Here is a 22,263-nt window from a genome sequence, read left to right on the forward strand (position 1 = left end):
GCCATATCAATTTTTCTCTCTGCTTTTAATTCCCTCTTAGTAAGAGGCATCAACTATAGGGACACAGTAGTTCTATGGTTGCAGGATAATGTCGATAATACAGTTTTATTACAAATTTGAATTAAGTGGGTTGCTATTATTTTTGAGATGAGTTCAATTTAAGTTTTGTTTTGAAGATATATTTTCTCAATGATTACAACACTGGTACTCTTTGGAGTATCTGGGTGTTCACCTGAACAATAAACTGAACTGGAGTCATAACACTGATGGTTTTTATAGGAAAGGTCAGAGCAGACACTACCTGTTGAAAAGAATGAGGTCCTGAAGTGGAAGGGGTGCTCCTGGAGGCCCTCTTTGACTCTGTGGAGGCATCAGCTGTCTTCTGTAGTGTAGTATGTAGGAGCAGCAGCTTATCTAAAGATAAAGCAGTTAAACTAATCAGGAAGACCAATCAGGCCAACTGCATCATAATAAAATGATGCAGTTCTCAACCTAGTGCAGGCCACAGGTGGGAGCCCCTGTTGGACAGTCAATCCCATGCATGAAGCTGTTGCTGAATTGGAGAGCTCCTTCAGTGCTGAATCCTTTGTGCACAAAGCAGTGTAATTATAGATCCTTCCTCCCAGCAATTGGAACTGGAATATTTTATTATAATTAGACTTATGCTCAGAAATGTCCACATCCCTACTGTTTAGTGTGTAGGTTTTCTCATTTTAATTAACATTCCTGCACATCCCTGTTGGTTTCTGTTCTTTAGTTTTTGTAAATAGTCTCGTTTTATGCACAAATACACAGTCACATTTCATACATGTCTTATTTTATCCTACTCAGTTGCACATTTCTTTGAATCAGAGTATGCATTTTAATAACTGTTTGGTACTGTTTTATGCTGTAACTTAGCTCTTACGGTACACTATGTCATTCTTAATTCTATTTTCTTATTTTTATTTTTGTGTAAATTTAGATGCTTCGACTTGCCTGACACTTTGCTGCCGGTCCAACCGAATGTTCCCACTGAGGGACAATAAATGTTTTTTGTTTTATTCAACTAAATTTTACAAAAACAAACATACAATTACATATCAAAAATTAGTTTAACATTAAATTGAGTGTTTCTTTTGTTCAGAAACCCTGTTTCGGAAACTTTGCCACTCACAAGATGGCGGAGGTGCTCATGTATCATGGGCAAAGAAGCCGATGCGGCGACTACTCTAATATGTATGCGTTGATATATATCTTAAACAGAAACAGCAGCGTGAAAAGCAATGCTAACAGAGAAAGAACATTCGGCTGGTGACTATGCCTTTTGTCACAGCCTTTACCCTCTCAGCCAATAGAGAAAGAGCTTTGATTATTAAACCCAAGACCTTGTCCAATCACATACACCGTCTTTACGAGCTTCCCTACTGCTTGCTCACATCCGGTCGTATATATTTTGCCACGAGTTAGCGGCGAATTTGGAGTGTCCATTTTGAGCTGCGAGTCGGCGACCCACTGGTTTATTCACGCAAAGTAAGCAGCGGATTCTGTTGTTATTAGCTCACTTAAACCTTAGTGAGATGGTTCAGTTTTATTTAGGCGTTATTCTGTGTGCGTCTGTTGTGAGAGGGGCGGTTTTTATTTGCGGCGTGTCTTGATGTTAGCATTTAGTTAGCCGAGGGAGCTAATGGTCATGAACGCGGTTATTTAAAGCGATGAATGAAACGCTCTCTTCCTTGTTTCCACGCTACTAAGCAATACATGCGTATACTTTAGCTCTTGTTTATTGGTGTATACTCCCAGACTATTTGTTATTAGTAATTTAATGAGCTCCTTAGTGATTAGCTGCAAGTGAGGCCTACTATTTGTCCCGAGCGGGTACGAGGCAAAGCGCGGTCCGCTCAAACGCTCAACAACATGGAGACTCGCGGCGCTCGTTCTCTTTTTGTTTATATATTGTCGTTTTATGGAGCCTCAGAGATGCACACATCTCTCTTTTTTCATCATTTCCTCATGTTTACTTTTGTGTTGTACCGTTTTGTCTAGAAATGAATGAATCTTAGCAGTTAAGCGATCATCAGAAACGTGTAATCTTTCTGCCATACTACGAAAAAGGAGGCCTTTCATAGTCGGGATCACTTAAATTCATTTCTGTTTGCGAAATTCTAGTTCAATTTGTGAAAAAGAAGAAAGAAGACTTGTTCATTTTGGAGCTTGGACTTCATATCTGTTTGCAACGTACCAATAAATGTATTTTTTTTAAGTGGAAGTTAGTTTATTAGGAAACTTTCAGGCCCAGTTTGACGAGTTCAAGTAATGTGGTTATATTGAACTATTCAATCCAAAATTATACATTGATGGCTTTGAAGGCTAGTTGGGGAAGGAAAGTAGAGTACTTATTCATTTATGGTGATATTCTATATTAATTAAAATGGCATATGCTTTTAATTTATGAAAATAATTTGCCAGTTTTCAGACCACTGAAGAACAAAAACGGTGAAGTTCTTTAGTTTTTAAGGGCAGCTTGCATCAATCAATGTTGTAAAAGAGTGAAGTTTCTGGAGCAAATGCCTTAGAACTCTCAGATATGGTAGACAAAAATAGTATAGTCTGTAATATAGTGGCGTACTTTAAAAATCCAATTATTTTTACACAAGGCATTTTAATTGTCCCAGGAAAGAAAATTGTCAAATACTTGCTTTAAATGAATACATAAGTGCAGATTGAACATATTTGAACTCATCAAATGAAATGTATACTCCCAGAAAGTGGTGCTTTGTGATTTAATTATAAAAATATTAAACGGATGTATTATGGCTCATGATTTATTCAGTTTTATTGAAATGCTGAAACACAAGCAAGGTTGAGTATTTTGGAGGGAACTTGATTTGAAGAACTAATTAGCCATATAAACATTACAGCACTCTTTTTATTTTATCATATACTCCTTAGGATTAGTATTTATCAGTTGCAGTAACCATGGTTTCATATTTTCTCTAGGAGAAAACAAAAGTTTTCACATAACTGCATGAATTGGAAATGCACTGAAGAGCTCTGTCTTTCACCAAAAATATAAAGTTCTGTGATCCTTTGGGGGCATTTTTTTAGAAGGCATAAATTTTGCTCCTTCTTGGCCTTAAACGGCCAAATTTATTAACATCTCATCATTTTTCTACTTTAAAAACAAAAAGAAACTAAGCTGTTATGACTGTTCAACATTTCAAGTGTTGGTCCTCATAATTTGAATTTTGTGCTTGTGTGTACTCAGTCTCTTGAACAGAAACCCATTTCAGAATGGCAGACGCAGAGAATCTGCTCATGGAGACATCGGAGCAGAACGGAGACGAGGACCAGAATGGAGCCGAGCAGGAGCTGATGGGGGGCGACGACAGCCAGGACAGCGGCACAGACGGTGGCAAGATCGACGCCAGCAAAGGAGAAGAGGATGCTGGGTAAGAGTTTAAAGATAGTCATGCTAACTCCAGTGTTTACTGGGTTTAAGGGAATAAGTTTTGTCTTTTAGAAGAGATGGAAGTGTTTTGTGTCTTCGGTTTGCAGAAAAATGTTTGTTGGTGGCCTCAGCTGGGACACGAGTAAAAAAGACCTAAAGGATTACTTCAGCAAGTTTGGGGAGGTCTCAGACTGCACCATCAAAATGGACTCCAACACTGGCCGGTCCCGAGGCTTCGGCTTTGTGCTCTTTAAAGACTCTGCCAGTGTGGACAAAGTGAGCCTCCTTAAAACAGCAAAACGCATTCCTGAGATGTGTCAATTGACTTTCTTGGAGTCACCGATACTTTTTGTTTCTGTAGGTGCTGGAACAGAAAGAACACAGACTTGACGGACGTCAGATCGACCCTAAAAGGGCGATGGCGATGAAGAAAGAGCCTGCTAAGAAGATCTTTGTTGGAGGGTTGAATCCTGAAGCAACCGAGGAGGCTATCAGGGAATACTTTGGCGCTTTTGGAGAGGTTGGTGTCCAGTTATAGTAGAGACATCGTTGAAACAGGTTGCATATATTTTCTAGCAAACCTTCTTTTTATGTGAACTGAAGTTGCACTTGAAGTTTGCAGCATTTATATTGTGATGTTCTCCTTCTAGATTGAGACCATCGAGTTGCCCATTGACCCCAAATCCAAGAAAAGGAGGGGCTTCATTTTCATCACGTATAAAGATGAAGCCAGCGTCAAGAAGTGTCTGGAGAAGAAATACCACACCATCGAAGGTGGCAGGGTGTGTACTCTCGTCCCTCTTTCTTTGCCTTCTCAAAGCTGGTTGGCTTCAGCTCAAGACACGGGTTTCATTTCCTCCACAGTGTGAGCTGAAGATCGCCCAGCCGAAGGAGGTGTACCAGCAGCAGCAGTATGGGACGGGGCGTGGAGGAGGATACGGAGGCCGGGGAGGAAGGGGCCGTGGAGGTAAACGACAAAGCTACTGTTTCATATATAGTAGAGCAGTGTTTTTCAAATGTGTGCCACCAGGGGGCGATGCAAGTACCTCAAAGTTGGAGGGAAGATGAGGAAAAACCTTTTTCTTTTTTTTATTTTTTTATTAAATGTTTAAATTGATATAAATGTTATTCCTGATGCTCATTTTCAAATTGGCTGTAAAAATAATCAAGCTACTTTGCTCCTCAAGCTAGTGTAGCAAGCAAGAAATAGAAATGTTTGATAATGAAAAAGGCTAAAGGAACTTACTCTGCAGCAAGCACCATAAGAACTGTGGGGATGACGTAAAATTTGATGGGATTAGTATGAAGTATTACATATTTTTATAATAAAGAGGGGATTGTAATGAAAAATGTTATTATCTGGTAATAGACATATTATCTGATAGAACTTTCCACCATAGAACTCATGGCCATCTAGAATCAGAAGGTGTGAAACAGCAGTTATTCTTAATAAATGCAATTATTCAATAGTCAATACAAAAGCATTCTAAAGGTTGATGTTTCTCTACAAATTTTGATTTGAAAAGTAGGTCCTCAGCCAGGCGTTAATGCTCTTTGGGATTTCATGGCATGTAAAAGTTTGGGAACCCCTCCATCGGAGGACAATTTATTTCTCATTATCATTTCATTACTTTTAGGTTTTAGTCGTAGTCGCTCTTGTTTCTCAATTCTTGTGAGTTCTAGTGATTGTCCAAACGGAAGCACATCATTGCATACCAGTCGTCTTTAAGGGGTTTTAGGCCAGGGAGGCCGCCCTTGCTTTGTATTCAGTCTGAACAAGATCAATTGTTGTCTCAGGTCAGAGCCAGAGTTGGAACCAGGGCTACGGAAACTACTACCAGGGGTATGGCAGTCAAGGCTATGGCTACGGTGGATACGGTGGCTACGGCAATTACGACTACTCTTCTGGTTACTATGGATATGGCACCGGATATGACTACAGTAAGTGATAAGTCGATGAACTTGTTTCATCAGTCTTCAGATTTTTATATATTTTTTTAATTTCTGTGGCTTTGAGTATTTTACATCTAATGACTTGATGGTCCCAGTGATGGTGAAGTGTTCAAGTCTTTGGAAGTATTGAAATTATGAAAGAACACTTAGATGCTGGGAATTTCATTTCAACCATATTTAGAGTTTTCTTCACCACTTGGTGTGATTTTTATTTCTCTCCATTTGCCATCTTTTCTTCCCTACCAATTGGTCCCAGTTTGGTTTGCAGGGATTAAAGGGTGACCATTTAAAGATGGACATCCGTCCACATCCTTTGATGTTTATATTTAGGAGACAGTAGAGAAACTTCCTGCCAAAGTGTCTGACTTTCTTGTTTTGTCTCCATGACAGACCAGGGGAATGCCAGCTATGGTAAAACCCCGAGGCGGGGGGCACACCAGACCAGCTACAAGCCGTACTGATGATCACTTGGTGGCAGAAGGTATGCCGACTGCAACACATTCACATACGCTACATAAATGCGTGGAGTTCTTGAATCAGCAGCTCAACCAGGACAGTAGGCTCAGATGAACAGAATTTGCTGTCTTGGTTTTTATTTAATTATTCTGGGGTTTTTTTGGTAATGAATAATGTTTTTGCACTTTATTCAGATTTAAGTTTAACTTAAACCTTTTGTGTTCCTCAAGACTCCAGTGATCCAGTAACACCGACGGCAGGACGGACACACTGGGTTCACTAAGACCTCTTTTATGACAGAAGACCATTTGTACAGAAAACATCTGAAATGTAACTTTTCCATGTTTTTTTTTTTAGCCTTTTTGTTTTGCTTTTCCCTTTGGTGTGTTCTTTTTTTTTTTTTTTTTTTTTTCCCCCTCCACATTTCCACTGGAAGTGTAATTTTTACTGTACTTTTTGGTACCTGTTTTGATTCTAATGTATTGTAAGGGTTGTATTTTACATGTGTGCTGGCTTTACAGTATAAAATCGTTGCGCTGTAAAGGAGCTTTTTTGACAAATAAAACCAGTTTTCAGTAATTTTTTTCTTTTTGTTCTGACGCTTGCAGGTTTGTTGAATCAAAATGGGGTTTAAGTTGAGTTTTTTTTTTTTTATTTGGAGGGCTTGTGAAGTTTGTCTGAATACGTGAAAACCATTTGAGTGAGGCTGACGTGTGAAGGCCTACAGCTGTGTAGGACGTAATGTGGGTGTTTCTGTTTAGAGTATTTAAGTACCGCTGATTTTAGATTGTCCCCCTGTTTTTGTTTTTTCTTTTCTTTTTTGGACAGATTTAATCTTGCCAGTGTAGTCTTCTTAGCCAGTGTCTCTGGCCTTTATTAGTAATAAACATTCACATTTGGTAAAATCTCTGTTCTATTTTGTTATTTTAATGTTACTGTTAAATATAACTGGCTTAAGTTTGAATTTCTGGAGTCTTGTTTCACAAAGCATCAATTTACAGGTATTTTAAAAACATGAAGGGTCCAGAATTTCTAGTTGTGTATAAATTAGTGTATTTATGCAGTTTACGTCTGTTTGTGGCTTACAACTTAAGGGATTCCAAATTCAGTGTCCTGGAAATAACTAGTTTTAGTATACATCTGTCGCCACCTGGTGGAGATTCGTCCAGCAAACACTTGACAATCGGAAAGAAAAACACAAAAGGTCATGTGCCAAGAAGTTGGCTGTGGAAATTCGGTGCTTTTCAAAAGTATTAAAATATGGTGTGCTGGTGATGGGGAATATACAGGTGATGGTCATAAAATTAGAATATCATGAAAAAGTTGACCTAAATCAGTAATTCCATTCAAAAAGTGAAATTTGTATTTATTCATTACAATACAGACAGATGCATTTCAAATATTTTTATTTTTGCCTTTATTACAGAAGACTGAAAATTCCAAATTCAGTATCTCAGAAAATTAGAATATTCTGTGAGTTTTAATTGAAAACCCCTGGTGCCACACTAATCAGCTAAATACACCTGCTAAGGTCTCTAAATTGTCTCCCTGTCCAGTTCTGTAGGCAACACAATCACAGGGATGACTGCTGACTTGACAGGTGTCCAAAAGATGACCTTTGACACCTAGCACAAGAGGACAAAGCACAAAATGTCATTTTGCACTCTGCACAGTGTCCAAGCACAAGAGAGGTAAGAGATAGGAAAAGTTGTGTTAGGGAAAAACAAAAGTGAGCAAGCAACAGGGATAATCACATCCTGAGAATTGAAACAAAACTCAAAAATATGGAGAGATTCTCAAAAGGTGGTCTGGAGCTGGTGCTTCAAGAACCACCATGGACAGATGTAAGACGGGTTTCAGCTGTCGCATTCCTTGTCGAGCCACTCTTGAACTCGAGACAGCATCAGAAGCATCTTGCCTGGGCTAAAGACAAACAGGACTAGACTGCTGCTGAGTGGTCCAAAGTTATGATCTCTGATGAAAGTAAATTTTGCATTTCCTTTGGAAATCAAGGTCCCAGAGAGAGTCTGGAGGAAGAGAGGAGAGGCACAGAATCCATGTTGTCTGAGGCCCAGTGTAAAGTTTCCACAGTCACTGATGGTTTGGGGTGCCATATCATCTGCTGGTGTTGGTCCACTGTGTTTTCTGAGGTCCAAGGTCAACACAGCCCTCTACCATGAAGTTTTAGAGCACTTCATGCTTCCTGCTGCTGACCAACTTTACGAAGATGCAGATTTAATTTTCCAACAGGACTTAGCACCTACACACAGACCTGCAGACTCACCTGACCTTTGCCCCATAGAAAATTTATGGCGTATTATAAAGAGGAAGACATGATGCACACCAGACCCAACAATTCATTAGAGCTGAAGGTCACCATCAGAGCAACCTGGGCTCTCATAACACCAGAGCAGCGCCACAGCTGACTGCTACGACCCGGCTCATTGAGCTGTAACAACATCCAGGGAGACACGGACGTAGGCAATAAATAAGCTCTCTATTGAGCATCAAACTTAAAATAAAGCAAGAAAGCTAAAGCAAATAAGCAGGCGGCCCCTGTGGCCGATCATCGCCAGAAGCTGGTGGTGTGAGCAGGCGAGTCCTGCAGACAAAAAGCAAAGCAATGCAACACAAAGCAAAAACCAAACAGTCGGGGTGGGCAGGCAAGTTGGGGAAGAGCCAGTCTGAAGAGCGGAGCTGGACGGAGAGAACAGCTCAGCTCCAAGCCAGCTTCAACTCCGCTCCTCCAGTCCCTTCTCTCTCTTTCCCCCCTTTGGCACACTGGAACAGGCTGCTTATGTGGCGACACTAGATGGTAGTTCGGGTTTTGTGGGATTTTAGTTCTAATAGGTTGCTCAACAACGCCACCCTGGGAATTTCACCCAGGGAATATTACCTCTCGTCGGAGGCACACAGGTTCGGTTATGCAGGGATTTAAAACATCTGAGACAGTTCACAGTTATAAAAGTAGTTTTATTAAATTCTCTTTTTTAAAAAATGTTTTTAAAAATGACACAATAAATCAAAATAAGTCAAAAGAAAATAAAAAAACTGCAGCAGCTGAGGTTACCGGCCGGAGGGGGCGCTATGGGGACGACCTCCACCAAACACAGCAAACCAAAAAAAAAACCTTTTAACACCAGACGCAGTGAGACACCCCAAACTCAAAAAATCACAGCACACAGACGAGGAGGACACCGTCACCACACCAACACCGCCACCGGGCCTCAGCAACTGCAAACAAAAACAGACAGTTAACCAATATAATAATCTCAAAAAGAATAATATCAGCCCTGACTAAATAAAGAACAAAAAAAAGGCTGTAGACAAAATAAGTAAAAGAAATAGAAAACAGATAATACAAGTTAAAACATCAGGCCCAGGCGTGGTCCTCTTGCCGCACCGCAGCGAGAGGTGAAATGGGCGCGCTGACGCCACACCCCAAACACCGCTTTAATGAGGGCGGATAACGCCACAGTCCAACTTTAAAAACAATTGTGCCGAAATCCGGGAGATAAACGTAGACAGGAGCAGAGCAGGTCCGGAAAACGGATGCAGACAGAGCAGATCCGGGAAACGAACGTAGACAGAGCAGATCCGGGAAACGAACGTAGACAGAGCAGATCCGGGAAACGAACGTAGACAGAGCAGATCCGGGAAACGAACGTAGACAGAGCAGCAATGGTCCAACTGTGGGGACTACAAACAGATTAGTCACTAAAACTAAAAGAAAGCGGAGCCTAGATGGGTGTTAATTTCTTACCTGCCGATCCACAAACACGCACACACACACACACACTCGCAGACCGAGGAAGAGGAGCGCAGCGCTGAGGCGTTTTACCTATAATCACACTTTAATTTAGATTTTCTGACCACGATCAGCTAAAGTGCAGGGAGAGAGAACACCTACCACCAGATCGTCAGCACAACATGCACCAGCCAGCAATTTGTTGCTTTCCGCTGCCAGATTCCACCGGACACAAACCACACAGTGGGAGCACAAAGACGACACATGCTGAATGAGCGCTGCAGCTCCCTTATATACACCACGCCCACCTAAGAACCGGAACTCCTCACCTGGAAACTATTTGTAGAATTACATACATTTCTATACCACTACATTCTACCCCCCCTTCTTGCATCGTCGACCCGACGATGGCCAATTCAAAACTGGAACTATCAGATCCAAGGTCTAAAAGCTGATACACTTGACATGGATGCAGAAGAGCCTCCAGGAAGAGCATCTCCTGCTGGCCGTGGGAGATGGTACACATTAGAATGTTGTCCAGCAGTTTGTCGTTTGGAACGACGTAAGGCCACTGGCTCAGGACAGCTGACAGGTGGAACAGTCACAGATGTAGAGGGTTCAGCGGATACAACTGGTTCACATGGTGACCCTGGTTCCTGGGATGCAGCTTGAGGCTGTGATCTACTAGAAGGTAAGTCAGAAGCAACCACCAGGGGTTGCTGTTCACAAACAAACAGATCATAATCAAATGGGCCATTATCCTCAGACAGTCCTTCTTCTACAGAAGGCAAGTTGTGAGGAGGAATGTGATCAGGAGGAACAACACCAACCACAGGCTTCAGCATGGTACGGTGTACCTGTCTTACTTTAGTCTGGTCATTCATAGGTGCAATGGTATAAACAGAGCCATCGTCCTTTGGTGCCCTCAACACTTTATACTTGACAGAGCTCCATCGGTCCCTGGTCTTATGAGGCCCCCTAGCAGTAAAGTCACGCAAAAACACAAATTGACCTTCTTTTAATGGCAGATGTTTCACCTGAGTCTCATGGGCCTGCCTTCGGCGATCTGCAGCATGTTTCAGGTGCTCTCTAGCCCCATCAAAGGCTACCTGCAAACGAGCTTGATGCTCTTGAACCCACTCATGGACAGAACCACCAACTGGACTCTCAACTCTACCCAACAGGAAATCTAGGGGCAGTCTAGGTTCCTGACCAAACATTAAAAGGAAAGGTGACTCTCCAGTAGATTGGTGAGGAGTTGTATTATAACAATAAAGAACCTGGGGCAAACAGGCATGCCAATCTCTCTTCCGAGACACAGGCAGCGTCCTTAACAGATTGTGCAGCGTCCGATTAAAACGCTCACATTGGCCATTTCCTTCTGGGTGATATGGAGTGGTGCGTGATTTTACAATACCATACAAGCTACACAGCTGCTGGATAAGTGAGCTCTCAAAGTTACGACCCTGGTCGGAGTGCAACCGAGCTGGAACACCAAACTTATAAAACCATTCAGACACCAAAACCTTAGCCACAGTGGCCGCTCGCTGATCCCGTGTGGGGACAGCAACAGTATATTTACTAAAAACATCTGTCAAGACCAAAACATTTTCTAAGCCATTCTGAGTGGGCTCTAAGGTGGTATAATCAATAGCCAAAATTTCATTAGGACGTGATGCTAATAAATGTCCCATGTTACCATAAGCTTTAGGGTGGACATCCTTTGCCACCTGGCACCTCTCACAAGCCTGGCACCATTGGGCCACATCAGAGGCCATATGAGGCCAGTAACACCGGGACCGTAAGAGCGCCAAAGTTCGCTCCACTCCCTGGTGACCATGTTCTTCATGAACTTGGGTCAGAACATCCTTAATTAGCACACTTGGTAACACCAACTGAAACACAACATCACCACCGTCGGACCTAAATACCTTTCGATAGAGAACTCCATCTCTCTCGACAAACCGGTTCCACTGTCGAAGCAGAACCAACGTGGATGAAGACAGCTGGGCTCGCTCCTCTCGACTAGGATGCTGTCCTTTCTTCCAAAACACCAACACGTCCTGTAAAACAGGATCCGCCTGCTGCAAAGCACAAAGTTCAGCTGTAGTATGCTGTGGCAAAACTGCAACGACTGCTTGGGTTGCCTCAACTGTTTCAAACCCCAAAGCTTCCTGCAATGCTCTAGGCATAGCTGTACCCGGAAGCATGACTTTCACATCTGGTAGGTCAGGTGGATGCTGGCGAGAAAGCGCATCAGCATTGGTGTTACTCCGACCTGACCGGTACTTGATCTCAAAATCAAAAGATGCTAGCTGAGCAGCCCACCTCTGTTCAGTGGCAGCCAATTTAGCGGTGGACAGATGACTGAGAGGGTTGTTATCAGTGTAGACAATACATTTGTTCCCCAACAGATACTCTCTAAACTTGTCAGTCATGGCCCACTTAAGGGCCAGAAACTCAAGCTTCATGGAGCTGTAATTTGCCATGTTTCGCTCTGTGGGTCTCAAGCCTCGACTGGCATAAGCAATCGGTCTCACCTTGCCTCCTTGCATCTGAGAGAGGACTGCTCCCAGGCCACCATGGCTGGCATCAACCTCCAGGATAAATGGCTGAGTAAAATCTGCATAGGCTAACACTGGTGTTGTTGTTAGCTTAGCCTTCAGGATTTCAAAGCTCTTTTGACACTCATCAGTCCAACATGCAGCAAGTCCACAATCTGATTTCTTACCAGCTTTGGCACCAGCACACTGAGCCACAACTCTATGCAAAGGAGCTGCCAGTTTTGCAAAACCTTCCACAAAACGACGGTAATAACTGGCAAAGCCAAGGAATGACCGAAGTTCTGAAGCTTTAGCGGGAGTTGGCCAGTTAGCTACAACTTCAACTTTACTAGGATCTGTGGCAACCCCTTCACCAGAGATCACATGTCCTAAATAACGTACCTCTTTTTGAAAAAAGGAACATTTACTGAGCTTTGCCTTAAGCCCCTGTTGTAGAAGTCGATCCAGCACCACCTTCAAGCGCTCCAGATGTTGATCCACACTTGAAGAGAAAACAACAATGTCATCAAGATATAACAAAACAGACTGGCACTGTTGATCCCCAAAAATCCGCTGCATTAACCGTTGGAAGGTACTAGGCGCATTGCAGAGCCCAAAAGGCATCCGGTTCCATTCAAACAGCCCAAAGGGAGTACAAAAGGCAGTTTTTGGACGATCTGCCTCCACAACTGGAACCTGATTATACCCACTAGCCAAATCAAGGGTGGAAAACCAACATGCACCAGACAAGGCATCCAATGACTCTTCTATTCGTGGGAGAGGAAAAGAGTCTTTTCGGGTCTTGCTATTTAACTGTCTATAGTCAACACACATCCGAATACTTCCATCTTTCTTTCTCACTAATACTATTGGAGAAGCATACGGGCTGCTACTCTCTCTAATGATCTGTGAAGTCAGCAATTGGTTGATATGGTCCTCCACCACCTCATAATCAGAAGGGGGAATACGCCTATAGCGTTGTTTAACTGGGACATCGTCAACCAAAGGAATGTCATGAGCTATCAGACTAGTACAGCCCAGGTCACCATCATGAGATGAGAAAACTGTCATGTACTGATGGAGCAATGATCTCACCTGACCTTGTTCTTCCACAGACAAAGACGACAAATCCAAGTCCTTCACCTGCTGTTGCACACCAACTGAAGCCGTCTGGCACCCCATCCTGGCTACTTTTGCTGGGACTTCAGTAATTCCTGCCGGGAGACTCACCACATTAACAACATTCAGTGTGCCAACAACAGTGCGAGGGTATAACACCACTTCAGTCAAACCAACATTAATAATGGGCACATAAGCTGTACCCCTGATTACTGGAACCAAGGCAGGGGAAGCAAGCAAACCAGAAGGCAATCCGGACTCTAAGGGTTCAAACAGAGCAGTAGAGCCTGAGTACCCATCAGAACATGTGGCAGCCACAATTTTCATGACTCCACCAGGAATCCGACAGCCCTTTTTACCCCTGACCTTAACCCTTCCAGGACTATGAGGCTCTTGTAAGGAGGCAGACTGACACTGCTGCAGTGCCTGCATGACGGACTGAGGGGTCTCAGAAACACCAGGCACAGAAGACCAAGCTACACCATGCAGCCCAAACAGTTCCTGATAACACTTCCTGATCACATTCATCCCCAAAACACCTGGGACCTTAGTTGGGAGCTCACCACAAGGGTCCTGAACAACCAAAACACCACAGTGGGGAATCAATTTGCCACAGAGTTGTACATCAAGTTCTAAATAGCCAATATAAGGAATCTTAAGACCATTGGCAGCTCTAAGCTCCAACCAATGACACGAATGGAGACGCTCCAAACCCCAAGACTCCATATGCTGACGAAAAAAGCTTTCAGAGACCGTGGACACCATTGAACCAGTATCCACTAAACATGCGACTGTTACACCACCCATGATTACATCTGCATGAGGACAAGCTGAGATCAATTTAGAAGCACCCAAACTCCCAATAACGGCTTGTGAGCCAGTAGCACCCCCACCTAAACTGTGGCTCTGCAGTTCGGTGGGAACTAGTTTTCCGCCGCTGAAGCAGAATGGGGCCGAGTAGCTGAATCTGACTGAACTTGGGTTCGACGAGGGGCACGCACCCCATCACACTCTCGTGCAAAATGACCAGGCTGATTACACCGCCTACAGATAACTGGACCAGCAAAGGGTGGACGGTTAGTACGACGGAAATTCTGCAACTGAGAAATGCTCTCACTAAGCTGTTGGAGCTGCTCTTGCTGACGCTTTAGCATTTCCCTCATCTGACTCATTTCTGTTGCTGATGTCAAAGAAGCTACCTGAGGACCACCATGAACCCCATACTGGACACCATAAACTGAAGGAACCGACTGACTACGGCTTCTCACAGGATGAGGTACCCCTTCGCGCTCCCACTGTATTGCTGCAGTCCTAACATCAAGCAAAGTGCTGTCCGGCCTCGCGCGCACCAACTGCTTCAGCTCACGACGCAGGGAACCATCCAACACCTGCTCAACAAACTGATCTCTTAGCAGCGTCTCAGAATTCAACATACCAGCAGGTGCGCGTTGCTTTACCTTCTCCATAAGACCCATTAATGCGAGGGAGAACTCCTGAAGACTCTCCCCCTCTTGTTGTCCTCTGGAAAAGAAGGCCTCTTGGAGAGCAACATATGACTCTGAGCAGCCATACAATTCTTGTAAGATTTCAAACACTTTAGCAGGGTCCTCTCTCTCTGCACTAGAGCGATACTTTATTTCATTCCTAGCCTCTCCATCCAAATGATCGAACAGGAAAAATGCTTGGTCAGCAACAGATAGATGTCGCGCTCTCATACACACCTTTGCTTCCTCCATCCAATCACTCAATCCTATGCCTGTCCTTCCTCTAAAGATGGGACATTTCCTATCCCTAGGCACAAAAATCAGTCTCTCTGCTACAGGGAGACTAGGCGTAGGAGGGGCATTAGCCGATGCCGAAGAAGTGGACGGTTGAGCACCCAAGCTAGCCTGACCCTGTCGCAACTGCTCGTTGTCAGCTCTTAAGCTTGCTACCAGGTCCTTAAGTTCCTGAATTTCTTCTTCCATTATAGCAAGCTTATGATTACTGCAGTGCAAAAAAAAAAACAACCTAAGGTTAAACTATTAAGACCTCACCCACCACTTTGAAGCTCTACATGGAACCACTGCTGCTCTGTTTCTGGATCGGTCAATCTGCACAAAAAGAAAAAAAGGGAAAAAAAAGAAAAAAAAATACACAAACACAAATATTGAGAAACACAAACACTGGTCTCAGATGTTCATAAAAAGCATAATCCTGCCAACAACGCCAAAAATGTGGCGACACTAGATGGTAGTTCGGGTTTTGTGGGATTTTAGTTCTAATAGGTTGCTCAACAACGCCACCCTGGGAATTTCACCCAGGGAATATTACCTCTCGTCGGAGGCACACAGGTTCGGTTATGCAGGGATTTAAAACATCTGAGACAGTTCACAGTTATAAAAGTAGTTTTATTAAATTCTCTTTTTTAAAAAATGTTTTTAAAAATGACACAATAAATCAAAATAAGTCAAAAGAAAATAAAAAAACTGCAGCAGCTGAGGTTACCGGCCGGAGGGGGCGCTATGGGGACGACCTCCACCAAACACAGCAAACCAAAAAAAAAACCTTTTAACACCAGACGCAGTGAGACACCCCAAACTCAAAAAATCACAGCACACAGACGAGGAGGACACCGTCACCACACCAACACCGCCACCGGGCCTCAGCAACTGCAAACAAAAACAGACAGTTAACCAATATAATAATCTCAAAAAGAATAATATCAGCCCTGACTAAATAAAGAACAAAAAAAAGGCTGTAGACAAAATAAGTAAAAGAAATAGAAAACAGATAATACAAGTTAAAACATCAGGCCCAGGCGTGGTCCTCTTGCCGCACCGCAGCGAGAGGTGAAATGGGCGCGCTGACGCCACACCCCAAACACCGCTTTAATGAGGGCGGATAACGCCACAGTCCAACTTTAAAAACAATTGTGCCGAAATCCGGGAGATAAACGTAGACAGGAGCAGAGCAGGTCCGGAAAACGGATGCAGACAGAGCAGATCCGGGAAACGAACGTAGACAGAGCAGATCCGGGAAACGAACGTAGACAGAGCAGATCCGGGAAACGAACGTAGACAGAGCAGATCCGGGAAACGAACGTAGACAGAGCAGATCCGGGAAACGAACGTAGACAGAGCAGCAATGGTCCAACTGTGGGGACTACAAACAGATTAGTCACTAAAACTAAAAGAAAGCGGAGCCTAGATGGGTGTTAATTTCTTACCTGCCGATCCACAAACACGCACACACACACACACACTCGCAGACCGAGGAAGAGGAGCGCAGCGCTGAGGCGTTTTACCTATAATCACACTTTAATTTAGATTTTCTGACCACGATCAGCTAAAGTGCAGGGAGAGAGAACACCTACCACCAGATCGTCAGCACAACATGCACCAGCCAGCAATTTGTTGCTTTCCGCTGCCAGATTCCACCGGACACAAACCACACAGTGGGAGCACAAAGACGACACATGCTGAATGAGCGCTGCAGCTCCCTTATATACACCACGCCCACCTAAGAACCGGAACTCCTCACCTGGAAACTATTTGTAGAATTACATACATTTCTATACCACTACACTTATATAACCAAGATGCACTGGGCCCTAGCGGATCCTGGTGCTGCCCCTTCCAGTGCGCCTCGGGACAAAGAGCAATTAGAAAAATGACAGATCCCTCCATGTAAAGTGGAGGGGGACATCACACTGACTGACTCCATGTCACTCTGCATTGCTGCAGTAATCCAGGCAAAAGGAGCCCCAACTAAGTACCGAGTGCTGTACATACTTATAATTTTCAGTTGGTCAACATTTCTAAAATCCTCTTTTTGTATTGTCTTGAGTAATATTTTACTCAAGACAAATATTACTCAAGACATTTGTCTTGAGTAATTCAGTAATTTCCTGAGATACTGAATTTGGGTTTTTCATTAGTTGTGTTATAATCATCAACATTAAAATAAATAACCATTTGAAAAATATAAATCTGTGTTATGAATGATTATAATATACAAGTTTCACTTTTTGACTGGAATTACTGATATAAATCAACCTTTTCATAATATTCTAATTTTATGAATATCTTGAAGATTGACACGAAGTCCATTCAAGTGTTGGGTCTCTGGTCAGCGTTTGAAGAGCCTCTGAACACAGTTATGATATTAGCTAAATTGTCATTCATTATGTTAGAGCAGACCACAGGTTTTATGTACTTGGTTAAATTAACAACCGCAAAATGAAAGTAGCATTTTCGCTCAACAAAAGTAAATTCAAGAAATGTGGCAGAGCATAAATAAACCAACCAACCAACCAACCAACCAACCAACCAACCAACCAACCAACCAACCAACCAACCAACCGTTTTTTTCTTGCTGATTTGTACTTACTGACCACAGTGGTACTTTTAGCTTGACTATATTGCATTATAGTATGATAATGCAGAATTAGCCAAAAGCCATTTTATTTTGCTCATCTTCATATCTATATTACATCAGTCTCCCTAGATCTATCAAACACATGTAAGTTTTGTGCGATTGAACAGAAATGCACTCCACACTTTTCAGGTTCTTTTTAATGACAAAAATGTTTTAAAAAAATGCAGTTCCGTTCCACATACAATAATGTGCTACTATCCAAATAAAATATATTAATTACAGCTTGATAAGGGGAAAAATCTTGTGCACCTGAACTTCCACTTACGGCCACTAGATGTCAGTGTTTTAATCTCCAATAGATGGAAATGTGTTCAAATATAAATGTTTTTCCCCCTGAAATTATGGGTGTCAGTGCCACTTTCTTAAGTTTGCAAGGTGAAGCCAGTGTTTTTTTTGTTTTGTTTTTAAAGGTTTTATTGGCTCTAGTGGTCTTTATGTTGCCAGGCTGGGAATCAAACCTGTGACCACCACCACAAGGACCAAGGCCTCAATACATGGGTCATGCTTTGCCCCTGCACCACCACAGCACCATAGAAGCCACTGTGTCTTAGTTGGAAAACAGTCAAATACAAACTGCTGACTTCAGGTGATGTATTTAATAAAAGGTTGATGGCTATGTCTGGTAGTCTCAGTACTTAAGTCAAGTGCTTAATCTAATACCCTTACACAAAGACTTTCTCTTAAACTAGATAGTGCTGATGTTAGGAATAACCAAACATTAGTCTTCAGGTGTTTTTCAGACCTCAAAACCACAAATTTACCAACAAGTCTGGAACCCTGACTGTAGTGTTGCCTAAATTTCTGCTATTACTGGTAATATTGCAACTTTAAACCTTCCAGGTTGTCTACATGTGAAGCGACAGCCAGATGGACTCAAACACACCTTCTGTCTCTCTGCTTCTGTTTTTGGTGAGGAGGCACCTTGAGGGGTTTGCTTTCCCTCTTCATTGTCCGTCTTTCTGTCGGTTTCCATCTTCCTCCTTGAGATGACGGTGTACCGCCTGATCCTCAGGTCTTTCAAGACAACACCATGGTTTTCTTGTGAAGAAGGAGACTGTCTAAGAGCGGAAAACTGCCGTCCTGCTTTTCCGTCCTCCAGCAGTCCTTCGCGGGCCAACCGGGCTGCGGTTAGGAAAGAGTCTGTCTGGCTTTGTGTTGATGGAGGAGGCCTTGGTTTGACCAATGTCAAGCTGTAGCCGTTTGGATCCCTGTTGCACTCCATCTTTCCTGCTGTTCAGGGTCAAGTCCTGTGCTGCTGAGGTCCAAGAAATGCTGCTTAGACAAAGAAGAAATTTACAGCTCAGCAGGTAATGCTTAAACTTTTTCCTAGCAAAGCAAACCTTGTTCACTGTCTCTTGATAAAAGATTGGGAGTTTAATGGTCTAACTTTTATCTTATCTATAAATGAATATTTTCTCAAAACATCTCCTTAAGTTTTTTTACCCAATGAAATGTCCTCTGGGTCGTCTTTTTTCTGGCTGTTTTTTCACTTCAATCCATTTTAACAACACTTTTGTGCTTCTAAAATACTTTCTAATTTTTGCACATTTTAGATACACGTTCTGTGTGATCTAATTGAAAAATATTGGTGTCGGTCTTCATTTTTTCTGCCTTTCTGGCCAAATTTTACTCCTGCAAAAGCTAAATTTCATATGGTGCCGTAACCTGCTGTTGCTTTCTCCAATATTTGCAGCTATGTTTTAATTTTATTATTTGCAGTGTGTTTTTCGCTTTTGTTTAGAACATCTTTCTCTATTTCATTGTGTTTAGGAACATTTTCTAAAAGTAATCGTGTCCCAATTATTTAAGAATTAGGTTTCATGTTAACTTTTCTCCACTAGGTGGAGACAAATTCCCTGGTATGCTGCATAAGAGTCGAAGAAAAGCTTTCTACTAGTGCAGGGAGTTTAAATCTTACCCTTTTTGTGGCTGCATGCCCCTTATTTTGTGCAAAAAAATATTTAAAACATGTTAAAAACTAAAGCATTGTTGAAAGCAGACGTTGAAATAATCTTTGCAGGAATTTCATTGTAACTTAATCTTATTTAAAAATAACTGACAGCTTAAAACTGTCCCTAAAGAACTTCTAGGGGTAAAGTGATGCCCAGGGTTTATTTAGTGTCAGTCTTTGCCTGCACACAGAGCAGTCACTAAGCTTTTGTCTTAGAAGGGAAATGTTGCAACTCTTTTCTGCATGAAGAACAAAAAGTTTGTCCTCAATGTTTCTCAGCTTAATCAACTCAGATAGACAACTGTTCAACATATCCAGGTACAGCTATGCTCATTTCATGTTCATGGAAAAACTGCATTCTTGAGTTTGAAAATTTGATGAATTGGGTTTTAGGATGGCCATTTTGGCGAGAGGCTTCATATTCTGGAGAAAGCCTGGAGTTTAGCTGATGCTCCTCATCGGAAAGGTTCAGTGAAAGGTGGCTCATACGTTTCTCTCCCTGGAGGTTTCCTGGGAACCTCCTATTGGGAGGAGTCCTTGGGTCAAATCCAGGAACTCTCTACTGAAAGTGATTGCAAGGACTCAGATAAAGGCAGAATGCAGGGACTGTATGGAAGGAGCACTTAAAGAAAACCACAGTAAGCTACGTTAAAGGAACCAGGAACAGAGTTAAAAATAAAGATCAAGAAATTCCTGAATATCAACCACGTTTAAAGAGAGCTTAATCTGTGTCTCTCTTAAATAATCGCTTTGAACAAAAACACCATTCAGCTGGTATGCGGATGTCAGCATTTTTTTCAGCCAACCTTAAAGTGTGAGACATCTTAATTTGCAAGAAAGACCGGATTTTGCTCTGCTTTTTAATCTCAATCACCTATTGTCTCCTTGTTTCAACATCCAAAAGAAATATGGATGGTATTTTCTTTGCGTGTTAGTTATCTTTTTAACAGCTGATTGGTGTTTTATTGCAGACCCCAACACACACACACACACACACACACACACTTTTTTTTTAATCATAAAAGCAAGAAATCAAAACCAAAAAACAAACCTTTAAACTAGAATTATGTCAACTTCTTTTTTTCTGAATTTATCTCCATTTCTTTTAACAGAGCCACAAAAAATGAAGTTAGAGATAAAACGCTGAGCTGCTGCATGCATCATTTAATTGAAACTTACTTGATTTCAGTTGATTTCTGATCAGGATCTCTCGTTGCGTGGACTGTGACTTCTGCTCTGCTTCACGTCTAGCTCTCTGCTCACAACCAGGCGTCAGCTGCCTGGTCTTTCTATACACAGTTCAGTAGGTTCATCTGTGGTGGATTCAACAGGCTGGCTGCAGAACATGTGGCCTGACTGTGTGTGTATGAGAGAGAGCGTGTGTGTATTTAGTGACGACACTCCCCAACATTACTTCGTGGAAAAAAAATTGAACAGATCTAGGACACTGTGTGATGCACGTACAGTGTAAAGTCTTTCAGACATCCAGAACTTGCCCCAGTTTCCATCATCCTCCTGTGTTCAGTACATTGCAACATCTTGATACAATTTGCTGGCGTACAACTCTTTTACAGCCTTCTCTTACTGTGTTGCCATCTGTTTTTCATTTCAAAGTCCCGTTGGCTGCTTAGAGAAGCCGATAGCTGCTGAGTCAAACCAATGGGTAAAGAATGTTAACTTGTCAGCAACTTAGAGCTGAACATTCCTGACCTAAATTTAAGCTTCTGACAAGAAAGTTGTATAGAAACATGACTGTCAGTAATTATTCACTCAGTGACAGTTGGTATTAATTCTTGTTCCTTGTGGAAATCATCCTATTGTTTTAATCTCTAAGATTTTTCCTTTTATTTATTTTATTTGATTTTTTCTGCAAAAACTTCAAGAATTGCAAACAAGTGTTTTTGATAGCTGCCTTTGAATTCTCTGTGGACTGACCCACTTTTCCTCACAGAACTGTTTTAATTTAACACTCAAGGATTTTTCATGGAGAAATGGTCTCTTTAAGGTCATTCCACAGAATTTAAACTTTGACTAGGACACTTCAAAATTGTCTTTTTTGAGCAATTCTGAGGTAAACTCGCTGGTATGCTCTGGGTCATTGTTGCTGTTGCGTGAACTTGGTGTGCTTACGCTTTTATATTATATTATATTATATTATATTATATTATATTATATTATGATATGTTATATTAATTATATTATATTATAATGACACGTAGTGACTGTAAGGGCCTGTGGTCATGTGTTAGCAGAAATATTAAGTTGTATATCACCAGCACAATGCAATTCTGAATTAATCTGAGCTAAAGAAAGCATGCAGGTAATATAAATCACATAAACCCTGAGGAACAGCACAAAGCAACTCATTTCTAAAACGTAATGTTTTTTCACCAAAATATCACTTCAGATGTAGACAGGAGGGGCAAAATAGCAGAACATTTTAATTATGTTAATCCAACTATTACTGTCAACTGGTCTAAGGTGAAAATGCATTTAGTTGAATAGATACAATTCAGAATTATTACTCAACAAACAGTTACTCAAAAATCAACTGCACATGACATGGACTGGTTTTCACGTTTTGATCAGTTAAGATGTCTTCAGTCTAAAACAGAGCTCTTTAAAATCACTTTGTCTTATTTCC

At 42.0% G+C, this 22,263-nt stretch overlaps 1 protein-coding gene and 1 long non-coding RNA gene across 2 annotated transcripts; one reads left to right on the forward strand and one right to left on the reverse strand.

The window, feature by feature from the left end:
* The first annotated feature begins 1,394 nt into the window (after positions 1-1,394).
* Positions 1,395-6,744, forward strand: LOC106926505 (heterogeneous nuclear ribonucleoprotein A/B-like). Its single transcript, XM_015001471.2, has 9 exons — positions 1,395-1,512; positions 3,248-3,431; positions 3,538-3,706; positions 3,792-3,950; positions 4,081-4,212; positions 4,295-4,397; positions 5,228-5,371; positions 5,774-5,864; positions 6,070-6,744. The coding sequence occupies exons 2-8, from the start codon at positions 3,274-3,276 to the stop codon at positions 5,842-5,844; spliced, it is 936 nt and encodes a 311-aa protein (XP_014856957.1). The 5' UTR covers positions 1,395-1,512; positions 3,248-3,273; the 3' UTR covers positions 5,845-5,864; positions 6,070-6,744.
* An 8,874-nt stretch (positions 6,745-15,618) lies between these two features.
* Positions 15,619-16,820, reverse strand: LOC148155530 (uncharacterized). Its single transcript, XR_015765205.1, has 2 exons — positions 16,605-16,820; positions 15,619-16,535 (listed from the first exon to the last, which is right to left on the reverse strand). It is a non-coding gene; the product is annotated as an uncharacterized LOC148155530 (long non-coding RNA).
* Positions 16,821-22,263: the final 5,443 nt, after the last annotated feature.

This window comes from Poecilia mexicana, unplaced genomic scaffold, assembly GCF_051168715.1.
Source record: "Poecilia mexicana isolate PSO_F unplaced genomic scaffold, ASM5116871v1 scaffold_14, whole genome shotgun sequence".
Classification (NCBI taxonomy): domain Eukaryota; kingdom Metazoa; phylum Chordata; class Actinopteri; order Cyprinodontiformes; family Poeciliidae; genus Poecilia; species Poecilia mexicana.

Bases quoted from the DNA above. Each gene is read 5' to 3' on its own strand.
- LOC106926505 (XM_015001471.2), top strand. From the start codon at position 3,274: ATGGCAGACGCAGAGAATCTGCTCATGGAGACATCGGAGCAGAACGGA. The intron at 3,707-3,791 runs GTGAGCCTCCTT...TTGTTTCTGTAG, and splicing joins ACTCTGCCAGTGTGGACAAA to GTGCTGGAACAGAAAGAACA. The intron at 3,951-4,080 runs GTTGGTGTCCAG...TTCTCCTTCTAG, and splicing joins ACTTTGGCGCTTTTGGAGAG to ATTGAGACCATCGAGTTGCC.